At 51.6% G+C, this 24592-nt stretch overlaps 1 protein-coding gene across 8 annotated transcripts in view; it reads left to right on the plus strand.

Moving 5' to 3' along the window:
• Nucleotides 1-24592, plus strand: part of LOXHD1 (lipoxygenase homology PLAT domains 1) — a 186738-nt gene that overhangs the window by 81204 nt on the left and 80942 nt on the right. For 7 of the 8 annotated variants that reach the window (XM_051851250.2, XM_051851254.2, XM_051851252.2 and 4 more), the window contains 7 exons: nucleotides 4439-4593; nucleotides 6090-6250; nucleotides 12345-12421; nucleotides 13151-13347; nucleotides 16167-16359; nucleotides 20721-20881; nucleotides 24016-24496. In XM_051851250.2, the coding sequence (XP_051707210.2) occupies nucleotides 4439-4593; nucleotides 6090-6250; nucleotides 12345-12421; nucleotides 13151-13347; nucleotides 16167-16359; nucleotides 20721-20881; nucleotides 24016-24496 (1425 nt within the window). The remainder of the gene's footprint in view (nucleotides 1-4438; nucleotides 4594-6089; nucleotides 6251-12344; nucleotides 12422-13150; nucleotides 13348-16166; nucleotides 16360-20720; nucleotides 20882-24015; nucleotides 24497-24592) is intronic. The other variant, XM_070050246.1, reaches the window with a different exon arrangement.

Consider the following 24592-nt stretch of genomic DNA (forward strand, 5'->3'; position numbering starts at 1 on the left):
GAGCTCATTTAATGTTGTAATAGCTTTTTGGTTGATTCCTTATGAGTTTCTAAATATACAACCATGTAATCTGGGTAGAGATTTACTACTTCTTTTCCAACTTGGTTCTCTTTATACTTAAAAAAATTATTTATTTATTTGAAATGCAGAGTTGCAGAGAGAGAAAGAGAGAGAAAGAACTTCCATCCACTGGTTCACTCCTCAAATGGCTGCCACAGCTAGATCTGGGTTGATCTGAAGCCAGGAGCTTCTTGTGGGTCTCCCAAATGGGTGCAGGAGCCCAAGCACTTAGGCCATCCTCCACTACTTTCCCAGATACATTAGCAGGTAGCTGGATCAGAAGTGGAGCAGCTGGGACATGAACCGGCACTGATTGCAGGCTGCGGTTTTACCTGCTATGCCACAGCGCTGGCATTTATTTATTTATTTATTTATTTATTTTTGAAAGGCAGAGTGGACAGTGAGAGAGAGAGACAGAGAGAAAGGTCTTCCTTTGCTGTTGGTTCACCCTCCAATGGCCGCTGAGGTCGGCACGCTGCAGCTGGTGCACTGCACTGATCCACAGCCAGGAGCCAGGTGCTTCTCCTGGTCTCCCATGGGGTGCAGGGCCCAAGCACTTGGGCCATCCTCCACTGCACTCCCTGGCCACAGCAGAGAGCTGGCCTGGAAGAGCGGCAACCGGGACAGAATCCGGAGCCCCGACTGGGACTAGAACCCAGTGTGCTGGCGCCACAAGGCAGAGGATTAGCCTATTGAGCCACAGCGCCGGCCTTCTCTTTATTTCTTATATTTATATCTTATCTCCTTAGCTAAAACCTCCAGCACAGGGGCCATTGCCGTGGTGTAGTAGGCTAAACCTCTGCCTGTGGTGCTGGCATTCCATATGGGTGCCAATTCATGTCCCAGCTGCTCATCTTCCAGTTCAGCTCCCTGCTATGGCCTGGGAAAGCATTGGAGGATGGCCCAAGTACTTGGGTCCCTGCACCTGCATGGGAGACCCACAAGAAGCTCCTGGCTTCAGATTGGCCCAGCTCCAGCCATTGTGGCTGTGCCAATTTGATGCCAGGAGCCAGGAGCTTCTTCCGGGTCTCCCACATGGGTGCAGGGGCCCAAGCACTTGGGCCATCATCTACTGCTTTCCCAGACCATAGCAGAGAGCTGGATCAGAAGTAGAGCAGCTGGGACTCAAAACAGCACCCACATGGGATGCTGGCACTGCAGGCAGCAGCTTTACCTGCTATGCCACAGCTCCGACCCCACAGTTCTTAAATAATATGCATTTCCATGAAAGTTATGAAGTGTCCTCATAGATCCCACTGTTTCTGGCCTCCATAGTGTCTGATGAAATGTCAGCTGTTAATTTTATTGAGGATCTTTTATGTATAATGAGTCACTTTTCTGTCGATCCTTTCAAAATTTTCTGTCTTTGGATCTCAACCGTTTTATTGTGGGGCTGGAATTCTGGTACAACAAGCTAAACAGTCACCTGCAAAACCAGCATCTCATTTTGGAGTGCTGGTTATAGTCCTGGATGCTCCACTTACTATCCAGCTCCATGCTAATTTGTCTGGGAAAGCAGCAGAGGATGGCTCAAGTGTTTGAGCCCCTTTCTTCCATGTGGGAGACCCAGGTGGGGCTCTGGACTCCTGGTTTTGACCTGACCCAGCCCCAGCTGTTATGGCCATTTGGGGATTGAAGTGATGATGGATGGAAGATCTCTTTATTTCTCCTTCTCTTGCTGTCACTGTACCTTTCAAAATAAATAAATAGATCTTTTTCTTTATTTTAAAGAAAAGAGAACCTGTGTTCTCAAACAGCACTAAAAAGAAGAGTTTGATATGTACATCTCTCTGAATTTTTTCTATTTGGAGTTCATTGAGCATCTTGATTATGAAGATTCATGTTTTCTTCAAATTTGACCTTAATTTCTTCAAATATTCTTTAAATCATTGTGAACCTCTACACCATAGAGAATATCACCTGGTTCTAGGCTTTTAAACAGAATCCTTACACCTATGATGAGCAAAGTTGTAGCACCAGTCCTAATACTCCAGATAAATTCAACTGCCCTCTTAACCTCTGTTTTAAATGTCTGATAGACATCTCAAGTTTGTAATGAACAGAAAAGACTGTTAATTCCTATCTCCAAATCTATTCTTCTCCCAGACTCCCCTACTTCTGATTGGCAACTCTATCAAGTTACTGGTCCGGGCCAAATACTTATGAGTCACCCCTGGTTCCTATCTTTCCCACAATCACCTATCTGTTCCATCACCAAGAATTGCTGGCTCTGCATCCAAAATACATTCCTGGAGGTGGGATTTGGCCCAGCAGTGAAGACACCACTTGGGACCACTCTATCCCATACTGGAATGCCTGGGTTGGAGTCCAGGCTTTGCTCTCAATTCTAGCTTCCTGCTAATGCTCACCCTGAGAGGCGAAAGGTGTTGGCCCAAGTCCTTGATTCCTGCTATCCACATGGGAAACCTGGATTGGGTTCCTGGCTCCTGACTTCAGCCTGGTTCAGTCTTGGCTGTCGCAGGCATCTAGGGAGCGAGCTAGCAGATGAGAAACCTGTCTCTGTCAGTGTCTGTCTGTCTCCCTCCTATCTTCAGATAAGTAAAATTAATAATAAATTATTTTGAAAACAAAATATGTTGCTGATTCATAGACCTCTCTCCATCTCTAGTATACCCTCAGTTCTGGACACCATCCTCTCTTTTCTAGACAACTATAAGTATTCTACTAACTGGCCTCTCCGTTGCTGTCCTTTCCCCTCTACAATCAAGTGCCCATATGGCAGCCAGAGTGCCCTTCAAGACAGATCAGATCAAGTTGCTTTCTGGGATAAAGCTCCTTTATGGCTTCCTGATGTGTGAAAAAGAAGCAGCAGCCACATTTCTTGTCTTGATTTGTCATACTCCGCATGTCTGGTCTTTGTCCACCTCTTGGCCTCACTGCACATCCCCTCCCATTCTTTCCTCTCCAGTCATATTGGCCTCTCTGCTGCTGGAACAAACATTGGTCATTGCCACATTCGGACCTTTCACTTACCAGAACTCTCTTCTCTTAGAACTTCCTATGGCTGTCTCCTGTCATTAAGATCCTAATCTTCACATTACCTCCTGCTGCAAACTCTGCTGCATCTCCAGATGAGCCTCCTGTGCTCAGTCACACCCCACTCCACTCTGCGACAACTCCTCCGTTATACTGTCTCTGATACGCATGTAACTCAGAAATACTCCTATCCACAATTTTCTTATGATTTTAGTGCCCATCTCTGCTCTCTCCTCTTACGCTCAACTCTAATGGAAGCTCAAGGGTGTAGACATATGTGTGTTTTGTTTACCCCTGGATTCCTGCCACTATAATGGCACCTAGCACCCACGAGCCTTCAGTAAGCAGATTTGGGATGAATGAAGGAGTAAAAGTGACTTTGCATCTTTTAAGCGAGAAGGGCTGTGGTATGCAGGGGTGCAAGTCCACTTCCTCCATGGTACACCGTCAATACTGGAAGAAGTCATTGTCCTTTCAACAGTGGTTGTGGTTTATACTTTCCTCTTGACTTCTCTTCCTGGTGTGCCCTTAGCATTGCAGTGCTCTGAAGAGAAGGGGAAGGCTCCATTCTGGCTCAATAAGAAAAGATATCTTACTTGGGGAGACAGGACACATAGGAAGTGGAGAACAACCTAAGGAAAAGAGTTTATTGGGTTGGATGGAAAATGTTTGGGTTAGACTGGTGATCCCCAAACCTGGGCCACCTCCATCAGGGCATCCTGAAAGAGCTTGTAAACAATTCAGTTTTAGGAGTTTCATCTCTGGAAATTAAGATTTGGGAAATCTGAAAGGGTGCTGAGGAATCTGAATTCTTTTGTTTAAAGACTTATTTATTTATTTGAAAGACACACACACACACAGAGCGAGAGAGAGAGAAAGAGAGGCTTTCATCCACTGGTTCACTCCCCAGATGGACACCAGGCTAGAGCGAGGCCACAGCTAGGAAGTAAGAGCTTCATCTGGGTATCCTACATGTATAGCAGGAACCCAAATACTTGGACCATCCTCTGCTGCTTTTCCCAGGCCATTAACAGGGAGCTGGATGGGAAGTGGAGCATCCAGGACATGAATCGGCACCCATATAGGATGCTGGTGTTGCAGGCTATGGCTTAACCTCCTGTGCCACAACACAGGAATCTGAATTCTTATAGAAGTTTCCCACAGATTCCAATGCTTGGCCAAGGTGGGGGCTTCTGGTCTGCTGGGGCACAGGGCCTTGTGGGTGAGCCAGCTGTTGATGCCCGCATGCAGCAGGATCTGGACAGTTAGAGGAGGGAAGGAGCAAGATCAGCCCAGGTGAGCACTGTGGAGAGAAGGGGAGGCAGAGCTTAGAGGTGGAGGTAGTAGTGTAGCTAATGGTGTCCCTCTCTCTGCCTGCCAGTGGCCCGGTACCGGGTGACCGTATGCACAGGGGAACTTGAAGGTGCGGGAACCGATGCCAACGTCTACCTCTGCCTCTATGGTGATGTGGGGGACACAGGGGAGCGGCTGCTCTACAACTGCAGGAATAACACCGACCTGTTCGAGAAGGGCAATGTAAGTCACAGCCAGGCACCCCTACTCCCCTTCCCCCGCCTCACTTCCCATCCCTTGTTCCCTGGTCTTCCCTGCTCTGTAGGAGTCCAGCTGGTGACTGTAGTGGGTACTGGGCCCCCTACCATCAGACAGCCTCCTTCACAGCCAGTCTACTCAGTCTCTGGCATTTGGCCCACCATAATTCACTAACAACACATGACACTGCTCAGAATTCTAAGCAGGGAGCTGGAGAGCCACCACAGAGAGGTCATGGGCCCCTCCCCATGCCGCGCTGTGGCTGCTGGGGCATCTTCTTCCTGTCCTCTTTGTAAGAGAAAACAAGAAAGATGGGGGTGGAAGAACTGGGCTCACTGGAACGTGCTGGGTATTCCCTGTTTCCCAGCCATTAGATGAGTTTACTGGGGAAGCTTGTGGAGAAGTGGCGGGAAGAGTCGAGTAGGTCCGGGGAAACCCAGCCTTGGGCCGATCATTCTGTTCCCTGAGCCTTGGTTTCCTTTACAAAGCAAGGGAGGATGCCTGTCTGTGGCTGCCTGTTGTGAGGATTAGGGTGGCGGGTATACAGCCTCTGGGGTCAGACCTGGCCCACGGCACATAGCGGATGCTCAGGAAAGGGTCACTGTTGCAGTAACACGAGGCTCAAGGGAGCTGGCAGGTGACAGGGATTTGCAGACTGCCATTTCTCTGTCGTCCATTCCTTGGTGAGTGCAGGGCGAGCCCTGGCATGAGAGCAGAGGCCTCTTTCTGGGGCCAGTCCAAGAGCTGGCTTGGTTCTTGGGATCAGAGCCATTTGAAAGCTGTGGTGCAGAATAGCCCAAGCAGGGATATTGTGGGTGGAGGTGGGTTCATGTGGAGAGAGGAGGTGGGGATACCTTCCTGCACATAGCTTTCCACGTTGCCTCTCTCCTTCCCACTTGCCCACCTCTTCACTCTTTCCTGCTCTTTTCCTCCCATAGCTCCTCACTTCTTGTCCATCAAACCCACCCTTAGTGTCCTTACTGCATTTTTGCTGCCTCAGTGGTAGACAAAACTGTACAATTCACAAGCACACCTTCCTGCCACACACACCGCCACCCCTACCCCCAATCCCAGTCATTCCCCTCTGGGGAGAAGACCAGTATCCCCCTATAGCACAGACCAGAGGAGGTTAGCCAAGGAAGTAGTTCATGATAAATGTGAACAACTGATAACAGCTTAATACATTCTTCCTCCCAGGGGAAGCTGCCTTTTAAAAGGCCATCGTGGGGAATGGCCCCTGGTTCACCAACAAATGCAGGCCTTAAGGGTTGGGAACTTGACTTGAAAGACATTCTGCTAGGAAAATTGGGGGCAGGGAGTGGAGCGTATTCTCTATAGGCAGCCCCTGTCTCATCTGGGAAAGGCAAGACCCCAAACCATCAGCTCTGACTTGTCTGACTTCTGGGCCTGAGTCTTCCCTCGGTTGTTGGGTGCCAGGTCAGTCACCACCCAGCCAGCTTTCCTGCCTTTCCCTGCTGCAGGCCGACGAGTTCACCATTGAGTCTGTGACCATGCGGAAGGTGAGGCGGGTGAGGATCAGACACGATGGCAAAGGCTCGGGCAGCGGCTGGTACCTGGACCGGGTGCTGGTGAGAGAGGAGGGGCAGCCCGAGAGTGACAACGTGGAGTTCCCCTGTCTCAGGTACCCGAGTCCCACCTGCTTTCATGATCTCCAGCTTAGGCTATGATCCCCGAGTTTGGGGAAGTCCCAGTCCTACTACCTAGACTGGGGAGCAACATAGAAGTTCAAGGCTGTGGATGGTGTGGGAACCATGTGACCTTGCTAGTGTCACTTACTCCTTGGTCTCATGCCCTGACCCCACCTCCTACTGATGACACATTAGTGGGGTGTCCTAGGCTCGACTTTTATACCAAAGGTAGGGATTTTTCATAATAAAATCCGACAGTTTCTTTGATATTTATGTATTTATTTGAGAGGGAGGGATGGAGAGTGAGGAAGGAAGAGAGAGAGAGAGAGAGAGAGTGAGCTCTCATCCACTGGCTCATTTCTCAAACATTTCCAATGGCCCTGGGCTAGGGGCTGAAGCTGGGAGTTTAGAATTCAGTCCAGGGGTAGCAGGGGCCCAGGTACTTGCATCATCACCTGCTGCCCCCCAGGGTATGCATTAACAGGAAGTTGGAATGAGGGGTGTAGCTGGGACTGAAACCTAGGCACTCTGAATTGTGGGCATCCCAAGTGGCATCAAAATGGACAATTTCTAAATTTAACTAACCTAGAAAGTTGGTTCCATGCCAAACTAAACATTCGAATTGAAAGTGTTTTTTATTTCTTTAACTTCTGACCACATCTCCTCCTTGTTAACATATTTTAAAGATATCTTGCTTTGTTTTCGTTTTCTTTCCTCAACTTATTAGTAAGGTAAAGTTTCTTCTCCCTTTTTGTCTTAAGAATTTAGATTCCTTTCATAGCAAATTTTGGTTCTCCTTGACTTCCAGAAGTCCTTGATGAGACATTTTAAGACCAGAAACACTGTGGTTTTTGTGCCATCTGATTGCTTTTCATTTCCACTCACAGCAGTGTCTGGGAGGTGCAGACAGTAGGATTAACTGGGGGCCTGGTGCCCTCCTGGCTCTTCAAATCCCAGTTCCAGGGCTTCATTCTGCATCTGTCAATAAGCTGCTGTGTGTGCACCTCATGGCTGGCGCAGGGCATCCTGAGGCCGGCTGCACTAAAGGGGATGTGTGCACAGCAGCCCAGTGGGAAATGCATTGCTGCACAAATGCACGCAGGTGCATTCCTGAACACACGTAACTACAGCTGCATTGCTCCCCACCTACAAGCCCAGGTAGACCGTTCCCTAGCCCTGGAGGGGATGATTGTGAATTATTTTGTCAATGACAAAAGGCTCTATAGTATTCTAGCTATAGCCACTGCTGGTATTACAGGGAGTGACACTGAAAAGCTGGCTAATAATGCAGGCAGTTCCAAATGAGCCCTACTGACAGGGGAAGGCTGAGTGAGGGCTGGGAAACCTGGGGCAGGCTTCCAGGAAGCAGCGGAACCAGACTTGGGCCTGGAAGGGGCATCAGAAAGTTGATAGAGATGGGAGATGGGCCATGTGGGCTGGAGCAGTACATGGGACAAGGGGCAGAGGACTGAGGGCGAGGCTCGTGCAGAGGTTGGCAGGAGGTGCCCTGCACATGGGGAACGACTGAGGAGGAGGATGGGGCAGAAGAAGGCCTGGGGTGAGCCCTCAGTCTCAAGCCAAGGGACCGGTGAGGGGAGTAGGGTCTCCTTCAAGTTAGCCACTGACTTGTTCACTCACCTTGTGGATGGGGAGGCAGACTGGCCGTACACTGGATGGAGGAGCCTTTATTGTTTTTCTATTCTGTCTGCACCTGCTGAATTTTTGCTCCCTGTCTTCAGGGAGACTGCAGTCTAGAGGGAACCATGAGGAATGCTGTGCAGGGAACACACAGTGGCAGAAGAGGCTGATGGGAAGGGCCTCACCAAGACAACAGGACAGAGAGGGAGGGACGGTCTGCAGAGGGACATTCAGGTGCAGGATGAAAAGGAGAGTAGGAGGATAATGAGCGTGAGTGTTCTCTAGTCCATGGAGATCAAAGCAATAGAGAAAGAGAAGTCTCCCAGAGGACAGAGGCAGAGACCAGCGCCAGGCAGGCGTGGTGGCCTCTCACGCCTGAGGAAGATCTGCCTTCTGGGTGGAGGCCACAGGATGCAGGGGGTCCAGGGAGGAAACAGCGTGGCAGGTAGGAGGCTTCACAGAGTCTGGGGTGGTGTCTTGGTCTTCCAGGACTGTCATAGCCAGGTACCTCAAACTGGATGGCTTAAACAATGCAGATTTATTGTGTCACAACTCTGGGGACTGGAAGGTCAGAATCGTGGTGTTAACAATCCTCTGATGGCTCTGAGCAGGATCTGCTCCACACCTGTCTCCTGGAAGGGTCAGGAGTTCCTTGTTGTGGTCATGGCCCTTTTTCCCTGCCTCTCTTCACTCCGCCTTCCCTTTGTACTTATCCTTTGCTGTGTTCTAATTCCACCCCCTCCCCCTATTTTTTTATAACACCACCAGTCACATTGGACTAGAGCCGATCCTAGTGACCTCACTTTAACTTGGTTATATCTACAAAGAACCTATTTCCAATAAGGCCACCTTCATTGTGAGACCCTGGGGTTGGGACATCAGCACAAGTCTATACCCAGCATGGCCCTTGATAGTGGCAAAGGAGGTGGTAATAAGGGCCTTTATCAGAGATGCTTCTGGAGGTGGGGTTCATAGGATTTGCTAATAAGAGACAGGGGAAATTTGTGACCTTGGGTTTCTGCCTTTGGTGGATGAGTCAGAGGTCATGCCTACTACTTGAAATGATGAATGGTGGAGGGGGGGGGGGGAGTTGGGGACTGGGGACCAAGCCCCAGGACAGGTTAGGAAGCAGTGAGGAGACCTAGAAATGGAATTCAGAAGCAGTTGGTGTATCCCCTGTGCGTTGCCACATGCCTGGTGCCAGGGGTGCTTGGGTGTTGGGTGACTTTGGCTGAATCTCTTAACTTCTCTGCTGTTCTGACCACTGCATGTTGTACATTGATGGTGAAGATGAAATAGGATATCCCACTTTGCAAGGAGCCAGGTCTAAAACAGCTGAGGCTGAGTGAGGGCAGATCAGGAGCTTAGCCCCCCAACACCCCAGAGTCCTCCTTGCCTCCAAACTCCGAAGGCTTCATGCTTATTTTAGAAAATGGAGTTGGGGCTGGTGCTGTGGCACAGTGGGTTGACGCCCTGGCATCCCATGTGGGTGCTGGTTCGAGACCCAGCTGCTCCACTTCCTGTCGAGCCCTCTGCTCTGACCCAGGAAGGCAGTAGAAGGTGGCCCAAGTCCTTGGGCCCCTGCACCCACGTGGGAGACCAGGAAGAGGCTTCTGGCTCCTTGGCTATGGATTGGCACAGCTCCGGCTGTTGCGGCCATCTAGGGAGTGAACCATCGGATGGAGGACCTCTCTCTCTCTCTCTTTCTGCCTCTTCTCTCTCTTTGTAACTCTGACTTTCAAGTAAATAAATAAATAAATAAATAAAAAACGGAGTCTCACATCTTGCCAAGGCACATGGAGGTGGCGTTGCCAACTCAGGACCCAGGTGGACCTTGCAGAACCTGGGCCTGGAGCCTGTGCTCACACTTGGCTTTTTCCCTCTCCAGAGCAGTTATTTCAGCTGCTTTGGGGAGGACAACCAACAGGCCTGTTTACCAGAACTTCTCCTCTGCTAGGATCAGGGAGTGGGAAGCATTTTATCAACAGCAGGGATGTGAGTGTGTGTGTGTGTGTGTGTGTACGTGCGCACGCTTACATGCTTGCACTTGCATACTCCTGTGAGCCCAGAGAAAGAGCAATAATTCCCCCAGCAGACTGCCTTCTCCGTTCAACAACATCTCACTCCAAAACTGGGCTGAAGTGTTTGAAGCTAAAAGAAAATGGCTATATTTGGAGATATCTATTAATACCCTGCAAGTATTTAGGTGGAAATGAAATGACAAGTCATGGTTTCCTTTCGCTGCCGGGAGGGGGCTGGGGATGGATAAGTGGTGGAGACAGGAAGGGAGGGTGGATGGAGTTCTTTGATGTCCAGGGGCCCTGCTGCTTTCCCCCATCCCCAACCCTGGGAGCACACAGCCATGGTGACCTTATGGCCTTTTTCTCTGTGGTCTCTGTGATTGGGAATTGTGAGAGTAACCTCAGCAGAGGAGACCACAGCGAAAGTTCCCGGTGGGCTGATCTGGGGGACTGTAGCTAGCAGCCTCTGGTTCCAAATTCCCCTCTCCTCTGCACCTGCAATTTTACCACTATATCTTAGAGTCACAAGCACTTTCTCTTTCTCTCTCTCTCCCTTCCTTCCTTCCTTCCTTTCTTCCTTTCTCTCTCTCTCTCTTTCTTTCTCTCTCTCTTTCTTTCTTTCTTTCTTTCTTTCTTTCTTTCTTTCTTTCTTTCTTTCTTTCTTTCTTTCTTTCTTTCTTTCTTTCTTTCATTTATTTAGAGGGCAGTGACAGAAAGATCTTCCATCCATTGCTTCACTCCCCAAATGGTTACAACACTCAGGTCTGGGACAGGCCGAAGCCAGGAACTCTATCCTGGTCTTTCACGTGGACAGCAAGGGCCCAAATACGTGCTCTATCTTCTGCTGCTTTCCCAGGCATGTTAGGAGGGAACTGGGTCTGAAGAAAAGTGGCCAAGTCTTGAACCAGTTCTCTGAAGGGGATGCAAGCGTTGCAAGTGGTGGCTTAACCCACGGTGCTACATTGGCCCCTTAAATGTTTCTCTGATGTTCTAGATTTGCAGCACCAAAGCCCAGGGGAAGTATTACAACTAGCATTTTAGTGTTTGCTAACAGCCAGCCACTGGCCAAGTCCTGTGGGATGTGAGGTCATGTGTTAGGGAGAGGGCGTGAGAGGGAAGGGCTGGGGACATCAGCGTGGTTTCCATTGGCCCTGGGAAAGGACTGGCATATTAGTAGGAAGCCTGCAGTCCAGGGAGGGCTGAGCTCCTCATCAGGAGGCCTACGTATGAAGCAGTCGCCTGCCTTCTTGCAGTGCTGGGAACCTTTATTCTGCTGGGGGCATACACAATTATCAGCTTAAACATTAGTCTGCTACACATGTATTGAATTTTGAGTTCCACCTGCAATTGCCTTGTCGGGGCTGGATCACATAATTTCTTGGATCTTAGAGGTTCCCCGCCCCTGTCATCTACAGGCTCTGTGGTCAGGCACCGCCTCCCTCAGGAGGGACTGCACAGTCAAGACCACAGCATCCTCCAATGGGGAGGTTGTTCACACAGTGGCATTGTCTTGGTTTCCCCAATGCCCTGAGAGCACTGAGGGTGTCTTTTCTGCTGCCATTGGCCCTGACTCAACAAACCAGCTTGAGTACAGGCTTATGCTTGACCTTATAAGTACACTCATGCCTGAGCTGGGGCCTGATTTCCAAGTCTGGGGCTCCGTGCTCAGCAGGAAAGGGGCTTCTCGGGTGGACAGTGCAGTGCCATTGCCTTTCCCTCTGGTGGGTAAGCAGCAGGGGCTGGGACTGGCTCACTCCCTCAGGGTGACGGGCCACAGCTCCCAGACCCCGGCCCTGATTGCAGAGCCCCAGCTGCCTCTTGAAGGTAAATCTCACTCGTCCTTGGGAACTCAGCTCATAGTCCCTTCACTGTGAACCCCTCCCATTTGTCTCAGTTCCAGTAGTGCTTCCTCAAGTGCACCCCCTCCCTTGTCTTGCTCCTCAGTGCCTCAGCTGGGGCATCTTGTCTTCTCTACACTGGAGCTGTCACTGACTGTGTCTTTGCCTCTTTCCACCCCAGAGCTGGGCACATGGTAGGATTCTAGAACAAACTGTAATTACCAGAGCCCCATGTCATGTGGCCTGTTCTCATCTCCAGCCTCACTTGCCACCCCCCCTCCACCTGCCCCTCCATCCCTTGCTGGGTTCCATCTCTACGATCTTTCTGCCCACTCCTGGAATTTCTGCTCCATCTCAGGATACTTTGTCCCCTCTTCTTCTGGTTGGCTCCTGGCCACCTTTCAAATCTAAGCCAAATGTCACCTCCTCATGGTCGCCCTCCTTCCCCAGCCAGCTTGAGGGGCTCTTGTAGAGCCGTTGTTCTCTGCTAAGTTCAAAGCTCTGAGTCGGCTGGGGACTGCATGGATGGTATGATGGTTTGGGTGCTGCCTGACTTACTCAAGGGTGTAACATCCCCATTTGCCCACCAGGTGGCTGGACAAGGATAAGGACGATGGGCAGCTGGTCCGAGAGCTGCTGCCCAGTGACAGCAACGCAACGCTGAAGAGTGAGTCGTCCCGAGTGGCTGTGCCCTTAACATGACTAGTGTCCTCCCTTGGCTGAACGGAAGGAGCCCATGAAGACATTTTCTCTACTTCATTTCATGCAGGCAGCGCTGGGGAGGGCTCTGGAAGAGGGCGTTCTGGAAGTTTCTTGTCTGTCTGTCCTTGTGTGCACAGTCTCTTTGTGGCCTTGCGGGTGAGGCCCCGCATGCATATGGGACCACCCAGTTACAAGGCCAAGAACACTTGCTCATGTACCAAGCAGTTGCAAGGCCAAGGATACTTGCTCATGGCACCCACTCTTTAGGTCTTGGGAAGAGAAGCGCTTGTCGAAGGGGCTATAAAGTGAGGAGTCCTTGCTTGTACCATGGAGGTCAGGCATTGAGCATAAAGACTGTGCCTCACTGTCTGGAAAGGTTGCTGCCCTCCTTGCCTCAGTTTCCATCTGTCACAGGTCCAGGCGATCGCTGGAGGTCCTTTCTGTCTCTTCGGTTTTGGTGTTCCTGCTTGCGCCTTGCACACTTTCCTGTTCTCAGCACATTTATACCCTCTAGGGCAGGCAGGGCACCCGTCAGAGTTGTGATTTTTGTAGTTGAAGGGACTCCACAGACAGGGCATGGACCCCAGACTCCCAGCCACTGTCCCCACTGCAGATGACCCTTCTGCCCTAGCCCCCCGCTCCTGGTTGCCTGAGAGCACTAACCCCCTGCCTCCCTCTGCCTTGCGCTGGCCAGACTTCCGCTATCACATCAGCGTGAAGACAGGGGATGTCTCTGGGGCCAGCACGGATTCTAAAGTCTACATCAAGCTCTACGGGGACAAATCCGACACCATCAAGCAGGTTCTTCTCGTCTCCGATAACAACCTCAAAGACTATTTCGAGCGTGGCCGGGTGGACGAGTTCACCCTGGAGACCCTGAACATTGGAACTGTAAGTTTCCCTCTCAAGATCATGTGATATAGTTTCTCTTGTTCTCCTACAGATATCCAATGGGCGCCACACATGTGCTCTTTGAAGGGAAAAGGGGGCTTTTGGTCATGTATGTTATGTTCTAGCTATGACCCAGAGCAGCTGAAGATATAAAAGAGTGGTTATTCTTGCAGTCTCTTTGGGGATGGAATGTTTATCTTTAGTGGCTTTATCTACAACATTTTTTTTACCTACACAGCCAGGACCAATGTGCCTGGGTCTCAGACACTGGAGAAGGGGATGCCAGGTGCAGGGAAGGAAAAGAGAGGAGGAAGGAAGGAAAAGAGGCCCTAAAAGTACTTTCCATGTGCAGAATTGGGTATGCACCAGAATTGAACCCGGGAAGCTTGTTTTGGAGCTCACTGCGAGGCCTCACCTGGGCTGCCGTGGGGGATGGCATCTGAGCATCTCCATCAAATCTCCATCAATCAAGGCTCCCAGGTGGCCTTGCTGGAAATGATCTGGGCTCTCAGTCAAAGGCAGACGAAGCTGGGCGTGAAAGGGGAAGGCAGCCTTGAATCAGAGAAGCACTACTGCGACAGGGACAAGAGGCAGCCTGAGCTGAACTCAGCTGATTTGTGTGGAGACTTGCAAGGCATTTTAAAGGGAGAATGGGGACTAGGAGGAGGGTGAGCAGAGCCCAGGCGAGTCTGGGAATGACAAATCACATAGAGCAGAAAGGGGGAGGTTGGCTCCTATGAAACCCACCTGGGTTTGGATCCTACCCTCCCAGAGGCTGGGAGACAGGCTGCGTCCTCAGGTGTTGGCTAGAACCGACAGTAAACCCTTCTGACAGTCCTGAGCTTTCTCAGCAAGCACTTACAGGGGAGGGAGGGTCATCCCAGCAAGAGGCTTTGAGCTCTGAGAGCTGTGCTGGTGTTTTGTTCACATCTTCCCAGCCCAAGGCTGGGGCTCGTGCAGGGCTTAGGAGCCTGGCTCGAGTTTGGTCAGGGGAGGCTCTTTCTTGACTTCACTCAGACAGGCATAGATCTAAACCCTGGACTTGAATACTGGGGATGTCTCCAGAAAGGTCTGAGCTGGGTTTTGTTACCATCTGTGCCTCTCGCGGTGTAGCTTGGTGGAATTTGCCAGGGTGACAAGCCCTCTGCCTGCACCTCATCTTTCCTGCCCTCCCGCATATTTTGGGTGCTCTGGGCCCTGGAAGTCTCTCTCCTGTCAGACGTAACTGCGGAAAGATCCCATGTCAGTCATTTACACGTTGAGGTTCCTGAACTTTGAAGGATTTTCTTGATCAAAGTATTTACATTTATAAACTGAATCAATAATTGTAGAGTAAAAGTGCTGTTCCCATTGCTAAAGGATTTCTGGTGGCAGTCAGCAGACAAATGAGACATCCAAGGGGTGGGGAGTGGCAAGGGGTAGAGGGGCTACCCGTAGGCCCTTCCTCATGCTTCTAAAACTCCATTAATAAGCATTGTGGACAAGAAGTTGGGAGCCCAGGTCCTGGCTACCAACTGCCTGTTCTGAGGCCCTGCATTTCCACTTCCCTGCCCTGCCCAGGTCCCTTAGCCTCCGTTTGCCTCATTTTTCTCTTTCACCACAGCAGAGAATCCTGATGGGATTGTTAGTCGTGTTAGCTATGTTACTAACACCCAAATGCATGCAGTGAGTGCTCAATAGAAGTGATCGAACAGTTACTGCATGTCCAGTGCAGAAAGCTGCAGCAGGGAAAGACAGCCCTGCCCTTAGGGAGCTGCCAGTCAGAGCAGACAGAAGTCGCCTGCCCCTGTCCTTCCCCTTCACAGTCCTGGCACCAGGGAAGGACAGCGGTGCTCTGCACTGGCATTGGCAGGAATGCAGAGGCTCTCAGGCCTTGCCCACAGCACTGGTTTCCTCCTGGTGTTTCCAGGTTACCTGTGCTGGCCTGTGGTGGTGTTGTCGTTTCCAGCTGCAAGATGGCACGTATTTACATGGCAGAGCCAGGGCAGGGCTGGCACGGACGGTCTTCTGACTCTTGTCTTTAGGCACCACCCATCCAAACCATCAGAGAGAGAATCTGCAACCTGGAAGGGCTCTTGGCCATCTGATAATCCCACCTGACATTAAAATCGCCTCAAACAGTGTTTCAAAGCATTGGAAAAGCCATTCACATGTTGAAAAGCCAAGTAGCTGTAAGGGTGGTGATGGGATCATGTGTGCTCTCATCTAGATTGCCAGTGGGCAAAGATGTTAACATGTAAAACAGCAAGACAAGTGGACCGCAGAGTGTTCCTGGGAAGCAGGAGTGAGAAGGGGATCAGACACAGGTCCCCAGAGCCTTGAGAGACTGTCTGCTTATTCTGTCACCTATAGGATGGGCATATCAGAGAAGTGCAGAAATATGTACAATAGTGTCTTGTTTCAAATCAAACCAAACCAGATGTGACACAGCTATCAGAAGGTGACACAGAACATGTCAAAGATTCTCTTGCAGCCACAACCTAAGATTTTAAAGTACATACCAGAGCTTTTCAACTTCATGTCTTGTCTGCTCCCCTACTTGTTTCTCACACCCCCACCCTGTGGGTGAGCTGGACTCAGGAGGAGGGCAGGGAGGCTGCGAGCCAGAAGAAGTGATGCCCTAGTTTCCCTTACTGGCTGATGGAAGGCACAGGACTGGGGCCTGGGCTCTCCTGCAGAGCCTCCTCTGTCTTCTGGGGGACTGGAGGCCCCAGCTAAAGGGAGCTGTTTGTGCTGGTGTTTGGGGGTGGGTACAGGTAGGAGCATGGGGGTTTTCTGCCCCTGGTTCCTTGTGCACCTGCACTGGGGTTTCCTTCCAGATCAATCGGCTGGTGATTGGGCATGACAGCGCAGGCATGCACGCAGGCTGGTTCCTGGGCAGTGTTGAGATCCGCGTGCCCCGCCAAGGCAAGCGCTACACCTTCCCTGCCAACCGCTGGCTGGACAAGAACCAGGCGGACGGGCGCCTGGAGGTGGAGCTGTACCCCAGCGAGGTCGTGGAGATCCAGAAACGTATGGAGGAGGCTTCCAGGGGCGGGGGGACTGGTAGGGAGGTGGATGTCAGCTCTGTGCCCCCTGCAGGGGACCTTGGGGAAGGAGGAGGGCCCATGGGGTTCCTGGGGCCCTACCTCCAAGTGGTGGTGAGGGCCCTGTGGGGAGATAATGGGGCTCCCCATTGCCTCTGCAACCATGGCTCTGAGGGGCAGAAAGGGATCATTTTACAGATGGGGAAACTGAGGACTCAATGCTGAATGGGACAAAGGCAGCAAATGACTTCCTTTGGAAATGTACATTCTCAACCCTGTGTAGAAGAAGTTTGAGTCGTGGTCTGTGTCTCTCCCTGGGGAGACTGGCTGAGGAGATAAAATGAGTTTCTCTCATTTATTTCTTCAGTAGATACATATTGAGAATCTGCCTGCCAGAACTGCTCTGGGCTCTGTGGAGGCAGCCATGAGCCGGACAGATGAGGCCCTTGCCCTGTGGACTTTCAATCCCATCAGTGGAGACCAGCAGTAAATACCAGGATATAATAGCATGTCAGCGAGAGCTGGAGAGAACAAAGAGGGCAAGGGGGTCAAGCTGGTGTTGGGTGGTGGTGACCTCCCTGAGGAGGCGAAGGTCAAGGTGATGTGGCATCCAGTTGCCTGTGGAAGCCATAGATCAAGGCAGGGGTCAGAGACACAGATTATGTAGGGGATCAAGGAAGCAGTGGGACCAAAAGTGGCCGGGTGAGTGTCCCTTTGCTCTCTGCTTTTCTTCACCCACCCTGAAAGCAGCAACCCAAATGTCACCTCCCCAGGAAGCTCCTCTGCTAGTGACCACTGCAGTAGCAAGCAGCCTGTGCCCCTCTGAGAACTCTGCACCTCCCCATGGGCACATTCGGTCTCCTCAGCCAACTTAGAGGTTGCTCCAGGGCGGTGTTGCGGACGCATGCTTTGCAACGGTGCCTGCAGTGTGTGACTCAGCTCCTCGCTTTGGTTTCCATGAGTGATACAGGCACTGGGCAAGGAGATAAAGAGAAGAGAGCAGTCATTCCCTCACCCACCCCTTCCCTACCCTGTCCCCCTGTCAGAGGTGACAGCTTGCATTGCTTTAGCGCATTCCTCTGAAATCTGGCTCTGTAGTTTTAGTGTGCATCTCAATGTTTGGTTTCTCAGTCTTGGATGTTATCTGTTGATTTCCTAGCCTGGGAGAGGAGGCTTTAGCTCTTTTAGCATCCACAGGCTCTTGTGTGGAGGTGTATGTGTGTGTGGTGCGTGGGTGTGTAAACACACACACATATACACACACACTCACACCTTCCCCTCCTGCCAGCCTTCATCGTAATTAAATCAATAGTCAACTTTTACATTACTAAGAACGTATAAATGTCATTTACTGCTGAGTCACTTACTGTATCATGATGCATTTCATTTTTTGGTAAAACTTCCAGTTTTTTTCCCTGGAGTAGTGATCTTGTTTTTTCATTAGCAAGGCTTTCCCGACACCCCTCACTGTCTGTGTTTGTCTGCCAGGGCCGTGCTAACCAAGGAGCCCTCCTGGGCTTGCTCGTGGCTGCCTTCCTGCTGTGTTGTCACAGGGTCTGTTCTCGCGGTGCTCAATCCCTGCTGTCTCTCTGTCTCCCGATTTCCTCTTCCTTTACAAAAGGACACCAGTCAGATTGCACTTGGGCCACTTGAATGGCCCATTTTAACTTAGTCACCTCTTTAAAGGACTTATTGCTAACCAGGGTCACCATCTCTGGTACTGGCAGTTAGGGCTTTGACGTAGGAATTTGCACAGGACATAATTCAGCCGAGAACACACTCTTACCTCACCAGCAGGAATTCTGATGGTTCCCCTTCTTACCCTCGACCTTCTCTTTGGAACCTTCTGTCCTTCCACCGCCTAGGCTCCCACATGGATGTCTTGGGGGTCCTTCCTTTTTGCCATGTGTTGGAAAAGGTCTCTCTTTTCCTCTCCTGGGCTGGATCTCTTGTTTCCTGGTACCAACTTCCTGAGAGAAGGTGTGGGGAGTTGAATGTGAGACCTTGCCTGTGTTTTGCTGCCTGTCACAGTTGGCCAGTGTGGGTGCCGGTGTTGTGGCACAGCGGGTTAAACTGTAGATTGTGATGCCAGCATTTCCTGTGAGTGCATCGAATGTGCCTCCCTGCTGATGCACCTGGGAAGGCAGCAGATGATGGCCTGCATACCTGGGTTGCCGCCACCCATGTGGGAGACCAGGATGCAGCTCCTGGCTCCAGGCTGTTGTAGCTATTTGGAGATGAAAATCTCTGTCTCTCTATTGCTCTGTATTTCAAATAAATAGATAAATCTTAAAAAAAGTTTTTTGCTTATGAAAGGATTCTGAATTGAACTCATTTCCCCTTGGAATTGCTCCGCCGTCTTCCAGGTCCCAGTGGTGCAGGGGAGAAATCTGATGGCGTTCTGTTATCACCTTTTGGTTTGTTCCTCTCCAGAATCTTTTTTTATTTTTTTTTGACAGGCAGAGTGGACAGTGAGAGAGAGAGAGAGAGACAGAGAGAAAGGTCTTCCTTTACCGTTGGTTCACCCTCCAATGGCCTCCGCGGCCAGCGCGCTGTGGCCGGCGCACCGCGCTGATCCGATGGCAGGAGCCAGGTGCTTCTCCTGGTCTCCCATGGGGTGCAGGGCCCAAGCACTTGGGCCATCCTCCACTGCACTCCCTGGCCACAGCAGAGAGCTGGCCTGGAAGAGGGGCAACCGGGACAGAATCCGGCGCCCCGACCGGGACTAGAACCCGGTGTGCTGGCGCCGCTAGGCGGAGGATTAGCCTAGTGAGCCGCGGCGCCGGCCCCCTCTCCAGAATCTTACAGGAGCCTGTCTTTATCCCTGACACCTGACGTTTCACGCTTCTTTGTGATTTTAGTTTCATCCATTATTCTGGAAGCCACGGACTCTGGCAATCCAGAAGCTTTTTTTTTTTTTTTTATTTTTGAGTTCTGGGACTTTTTTGTATGATTTCTTCTGACAACTTCTCAGCCTGTTTTCTCTGTTCTCTCTGGAACTGATAATTAGCTAGCAGACTTCCTCTGATTTCCTTACCCTTTCTCTGTCATCTTTCTGTTCTTGGGGAATTTCCTTTCTGTTTAGAGATGCCTTTGACTTTGTCCTTGTTGTTGGATATTTTATTTCAGGCCACCCTGTTTTGATTTGCTGCTGAGCTGAGTCTGAGCAAGCAAGGCCTGGGAGCTGGGGCTCCTGGGTTCAGACGGGCAGCTCTCACTGACGCCCCCTGCTGGCCGCACCCTGTCATGCTCCCGCCCCTCCTTGAGCTCACCTTCAGTCTCCCTTCAGTGTGTCAGCCAGGACCCTTGCCTAGTCCTGACTGTGGTGGCCATCTGGTAATGAACCAGTGGATGAAGATCTGTGTATCTGTCTCTCACTGACTCTGCCTGTCAAATTAATTAATTAATTAATCTTTTTTCCCCCAAAGAACAAGAATGTGAAAAAACAGTGTTCCAGAAATGCATTGGCTCAGAGGAAGACAGTTCTGGAGGCTTAAAAATCCACTACAGGGCCGGCGCCGCGGCTCACTAGGCTAATCCTCTGCCTTGCAGCGCCAGCACACCGGGTTCTAGTCCCGGTCGGGGCGCTGGATTCTGTCCCGGTTGCCTCTCTTCCAGGCCAGCTCTCTGCTGTGGCCAGGGAGTGCAGTGGAGGATGGCCCAAGTGCTTGAGCCCTGCACCCCGTGGGAGACCAGGATAAGTACCTGGCTCCTGCCATCGGATCAGCATGGTATGCTGGCCGCAGTGCACTGGCCGCGGCGGCCATTGGAGGGTGAACCAACGGCAAAAGGAAGACCTTTCTCTCTGTCTCTCTCTCTCTCACTGTCCACTCTGCCTGTCAAAAAAAAAAAATCCACTACAAAGGTCCCAGTGTCTTGGGAGGGCCTTCTTGATGCGCTGTAACATAGCAAGAGGGTAAGAAGCTGAGAGGTGGCCAGACTCCCTTTTCTATAGGGCAGAGCCTTCATGGCCCAATCACCTCTTGGAGGCCCCACCTCTTAATGCTGTTGTAATGGCAATTACATTTCAACATGAGTTTGGAGATAAGCACATGGCAGGGAGCACCAGCTGGTATATTGACTGCTCCTCATTCCCAGTACCCAAGGACATGTGGGTGCAATGGATGCTGCACTGACTGCTTAGGTCTGCCATTTCTACCACCTCTAAGCCTCGGTTTGTCCACCTGTAAAATGGGAATGATTATACTTCCTCATGGTGTGGAGGAGAGGATTAGAAAAGACAGTGCCTGTGATGCACCAGGCACACGAACAGACTTGGGGATTTTGTTTTGTTCCCATCCTTGTTGTTGTTACTCAGCGTTCCTTTACCCCACCTGTGCCCACCAGTGATTCACTATGAGGTCGAGATTTGGACGGGCGACGTGGGTGGCGCAGGCACCACTGCCCGGGTCTACATGCAAATCTACGGTGAAGAAGGCAAAACAGAAGTGCTCTTCCTCTCCAGCCGCTCCAAGGTTTTTGATCGGGCATCCAAGGACATATTCCAGGTATGTGGGGTAAGGCAGCTGAGTGCCAGCAGAGGGCCCCAAGGATGCCTCGATGGTTCCCTGGGCATTCTTATTTCCTAGGGCAGCGCCCACTCAAGAAGGAACTGCAGAGGGTGAGGTTTGCTTGGTGGTTATAATGCTGGTGAAATGTGTCCCACATTGGAGTACCTGAGTTTAGCACTCAACTCTGGCTCCTATTGCTGGCTTGCTGCTGATGTAGATGGTGGGAGGAAGCAGGTGATGGCTCAAGTTCTTGGTTCCCTGCTACCCACATGGGAGTCCTGATTGAGTTCTGGGCCCCTGACTAAGGTGCAGCCCAGTCCCAGGTGTTGTGGGCGTTTGGGAAGTGAACCAGAAGATGGGCATTTATCTATTTATCATCTATGCATCACTATCTTTCTCTGCCTCTTAAATAAATATTTTGTAAATAAAAAGAATGAACTGCCTCCTTCCAGCATGGTGGGAGATACTGTCTTACCCAGGCTGCTGCCTAGAGGACAGATTGGACCAGGATTCCAGTGGGTCACCCCAAAATGCATCAGCCGTGGCTGGGCTGGGCCCAAGTTAGGAGCTGGGAACTCAATCCAGGTCTCCTGTCTGAGCTGCAAGAAGCTGATTCCCGGAGCCATCACTGTTGTCTCCCGCGGTCTATGTTGGCAGGAAGCCAGAGTCAGGAACTGGAACCAGACATTGAACTCAGGTACTCTGATGTGGGATGCAGGCTGGGCTTCCTCCTGGGCCTGCGTTGTTCGGCCCGAGATGAAGGGCTTGGACTGGATATAAGGTCCTCACCCCTGGCTTCATGTTGGAATCATATGGGGAGCTTTCAGAAACAGCGTTACCTAGTATGCACCCCAGATCAGTCGAATCAGTCTCTTGGGGTGGGATGCGTTTTCTGGGTGTGCTTTTTTTTTTTTAATTGGTTGTTTATTTGAAAGGCAGAGTTACATATGTAGAGAGAAATTGAGATAGAACTTCCATCCACTGGTTCATTCCCCATTGGCCACAAGGGCCAGGGTTGGGCCAGGAGTTCAGGAACTTCTGGGTCTCCTGTATGCGTGGTAGGGGCCCAGGCACTTAAACCATCTTCAACTGCTTTCCCAGGTACATTGACAGGGAGCTGGATTGTAAGTGGAGCAGCTGGAACTCAAACCGGCTTGCAGTTTAACCTGCTAAACCACAGAGACAGCCCCCTGGGTTTACTTTTGAAAGCTCTACTAGTGATGTGAACTCTGAGCACCACTAGAGCATACGAGTCTAAGTTAGCTAAAGATGGCATCAGGGCTGGGGTTTCCGTACCCACTCCTAGCCTGTGACCTCTACACACCTGACGGCAGGGCCATGCTTCTTGGAGGATGCTGGAAGACTGGGGAATTTCATGGCTGTGTTCTGAGTGCCCCAGGCTTCCTTCCTCTCTTCTCCTTGCAAGAGTTTGAGTAGTAGAAAGAAAATAAATGGGAATAGGGGACCAGGAGTGTTTTATGTTGGACATGAATGTGTGTGCATGCACAGTGTGTGCATCTGAAGGTACGTGTATGCAGAGAATATGTTCATGTTCATGTGTGCTTGTGTGCCACAGCATCTTGGCTTTCAACGAATAGTCCTACAGGGTGCCCAAGGGAGCAGATACTGGCTGAGCTGGGAGCGGGCCCGAGCTCACAAGTGTCTGGAATATCAGCGCTGGAGGAGCCTCATTCACTCAGTGCCCTTGTACACTGCTGAAGGGGCTGAGGCCCAAGTGAACCTCAGCATCTTCATTCGTTAAGCTGAGCTCTGAGCTACCTGCCTGGACGGCGTTACAGCCCTGTAATGACCAGAAGAGTCAATGTCAAGGAATGCACTTGGGATACTGTGGCCAGTTAGGGAGATGTGACTGAACAGTGCATCTGTGCATGCCAGGTGACCAGGTGTGATGGTGGATGCGGGTTCGGCTCGGCAGGTGGCCAGCAGCAGGTCTCCCGGGAGATGCGGGAGAGGAGAGGAAAGCTGATGTGCTGAAGTAGTGACAGGCCAGGCCCAGGGAGACTGAGAAGGATACACTCTGCTTTCCCCATCCCTGGCTCCATCTTGACTGATTATTTTCTCTCAGTGGTGGTTTAGCTGCACTGTGGATTCATGAACAGGAGGTGTAAGGGACCAGAGTTCTCATGTAGGTCTAGACCGGAAGTGTGGGACACTGAGCAACTCCTGGAATGCCCCAGGCCTCAGTTTTCCCTGACATTCACGTGGGAGAACTGGTGGGACCCAGCTTTGAGAAGGGCCAGACCCAGACCAGGGCGCATCAGCACCGGGGAGTACAGGTGCAATCCCCCCAGGAAGGACCCCCGGAGGCCTCCCTGAGGTTTGGGGGAGCCAGGCCTCATCTTGGTGCAGCTCTGTCCTGAGTGTGCAACTCAGGGCCTAGGGACAGCATAGGCTGAGGAGTCCATGCTCACTGCTCCCAGCCCAGCGTGAGCTGTGCCCAGTGGGGAGGGACACAGCACACTGCTTCCAGCCCTTGAGGAACTCACGGGCGAGGCCAAGGCCTGGGCCAAGACCTGGGCCCACTTGGAGCTCTCCGGAAAGGGACAGACAAGCTGGGGCTGTGTGCTCAGGAGGGGCCCGGGGCCTCTGGGATGTGATTTTTTTTTTTTTGGTTTTGAAAGGCAGCTTATTTTTCTTATTTGTGCTTATACTGAACATTATTGGAAAGGGGACAGAGAAAGACACAATGTAAAACAGTGTAATATTGAAGCCCAGGATTGGGAAAGAATAGGTATTAGTTTGAGATAGAGGAGGGAGTAAGGCTGGCCAGGTAGGGAAGGGCATGGGCTAAGATGAAATAGGAATGAGAGGAAGAGAGAGAGAGAGAGAGAGAGAGAGACTGTGTGTGTGTGTGTGTGTGTGTGTGTGTGAGAGAGAGAGAGAGAGAGAGAGAGAGAGAGAGGGCCAGGGAGACCAGTTTGAACACCACAGGGTTTAGAAGGAAATAAACATGGGTGGAGCTGGGGCCAGGCCAGAGGCACCAGCTGCGTGTGGCAGGAACCGGGGAGCCGCCCCACCTGCAGCTCAGCGCACAGTCCCTGCGCCTGGCTCCCCAGGGAAGGTGGGCAGGCGCCGGGGCCACCCCAGCCACTGCCCTGCGCTTTGCACAGCTGGAGGCGGCGGACGTGGGCGAGGTCTACAAGATCCGGCTCGGGCACACGGGCGAGGGCTTCGGGCCCAGCTGGTTCGTGGACACGGTGTGGCTGCGGCACCTGGTGGTGCGGGAGGAGGAGCTCACACCCGAGGAGGAGTCCCGCAGGAAGAAGGAGAAGGCCAAGCTGCAGCAGCTGCTCAAGAAGGAGCGGCTCAAGGCCAAGCTGCAGAGGAAGAAGAAGAAGAAGAAGAAGGGCAGTGATGAGGAGGACGAGGGGGAGGAGGGGGCCGAAGAGGAAGAGTCCTCGGAGGAGTCCTCGTCGGAAGAGGAGGAGGAGGAGGAGACCGAGGAGGAGGAGGAAGAGGAGGAGTTTGGGCCGGGGATGCAGGAGGTGATTGAGCAGTACAAGTTCGAAGCCAACCGCTGGCTGGCCCGGGGCAAGGAGGACAATGAACTTGTCGTGGAGCTGGTGCCGACGGGCAGGCCAGGCCCTGAGCGTAAGCTGGAGGAGGGGCCAGGCAGTTCCCTGAAGGGGGTAGGGGATGGGCAGAGGGGCCTTTGTCTCCCTCACATGGAGGCTGAGTAGGGGGACA

Source organism: Oryctolagus cuniculus, chromosome 10 (genome assembly GCF_964237555.1).
Source record: "Oryctolagus cuniculus chromosome 10, mOryCun1.1, whole genome shotgun sequence".
Taxonomy (NCBI): domain Eukaryota; kingdom Metazoa; phylum Chordata; class Mammalia; order Lagomorpha; family Leporidae; genus Oryctolagus; species Oryctolagus cuniculus.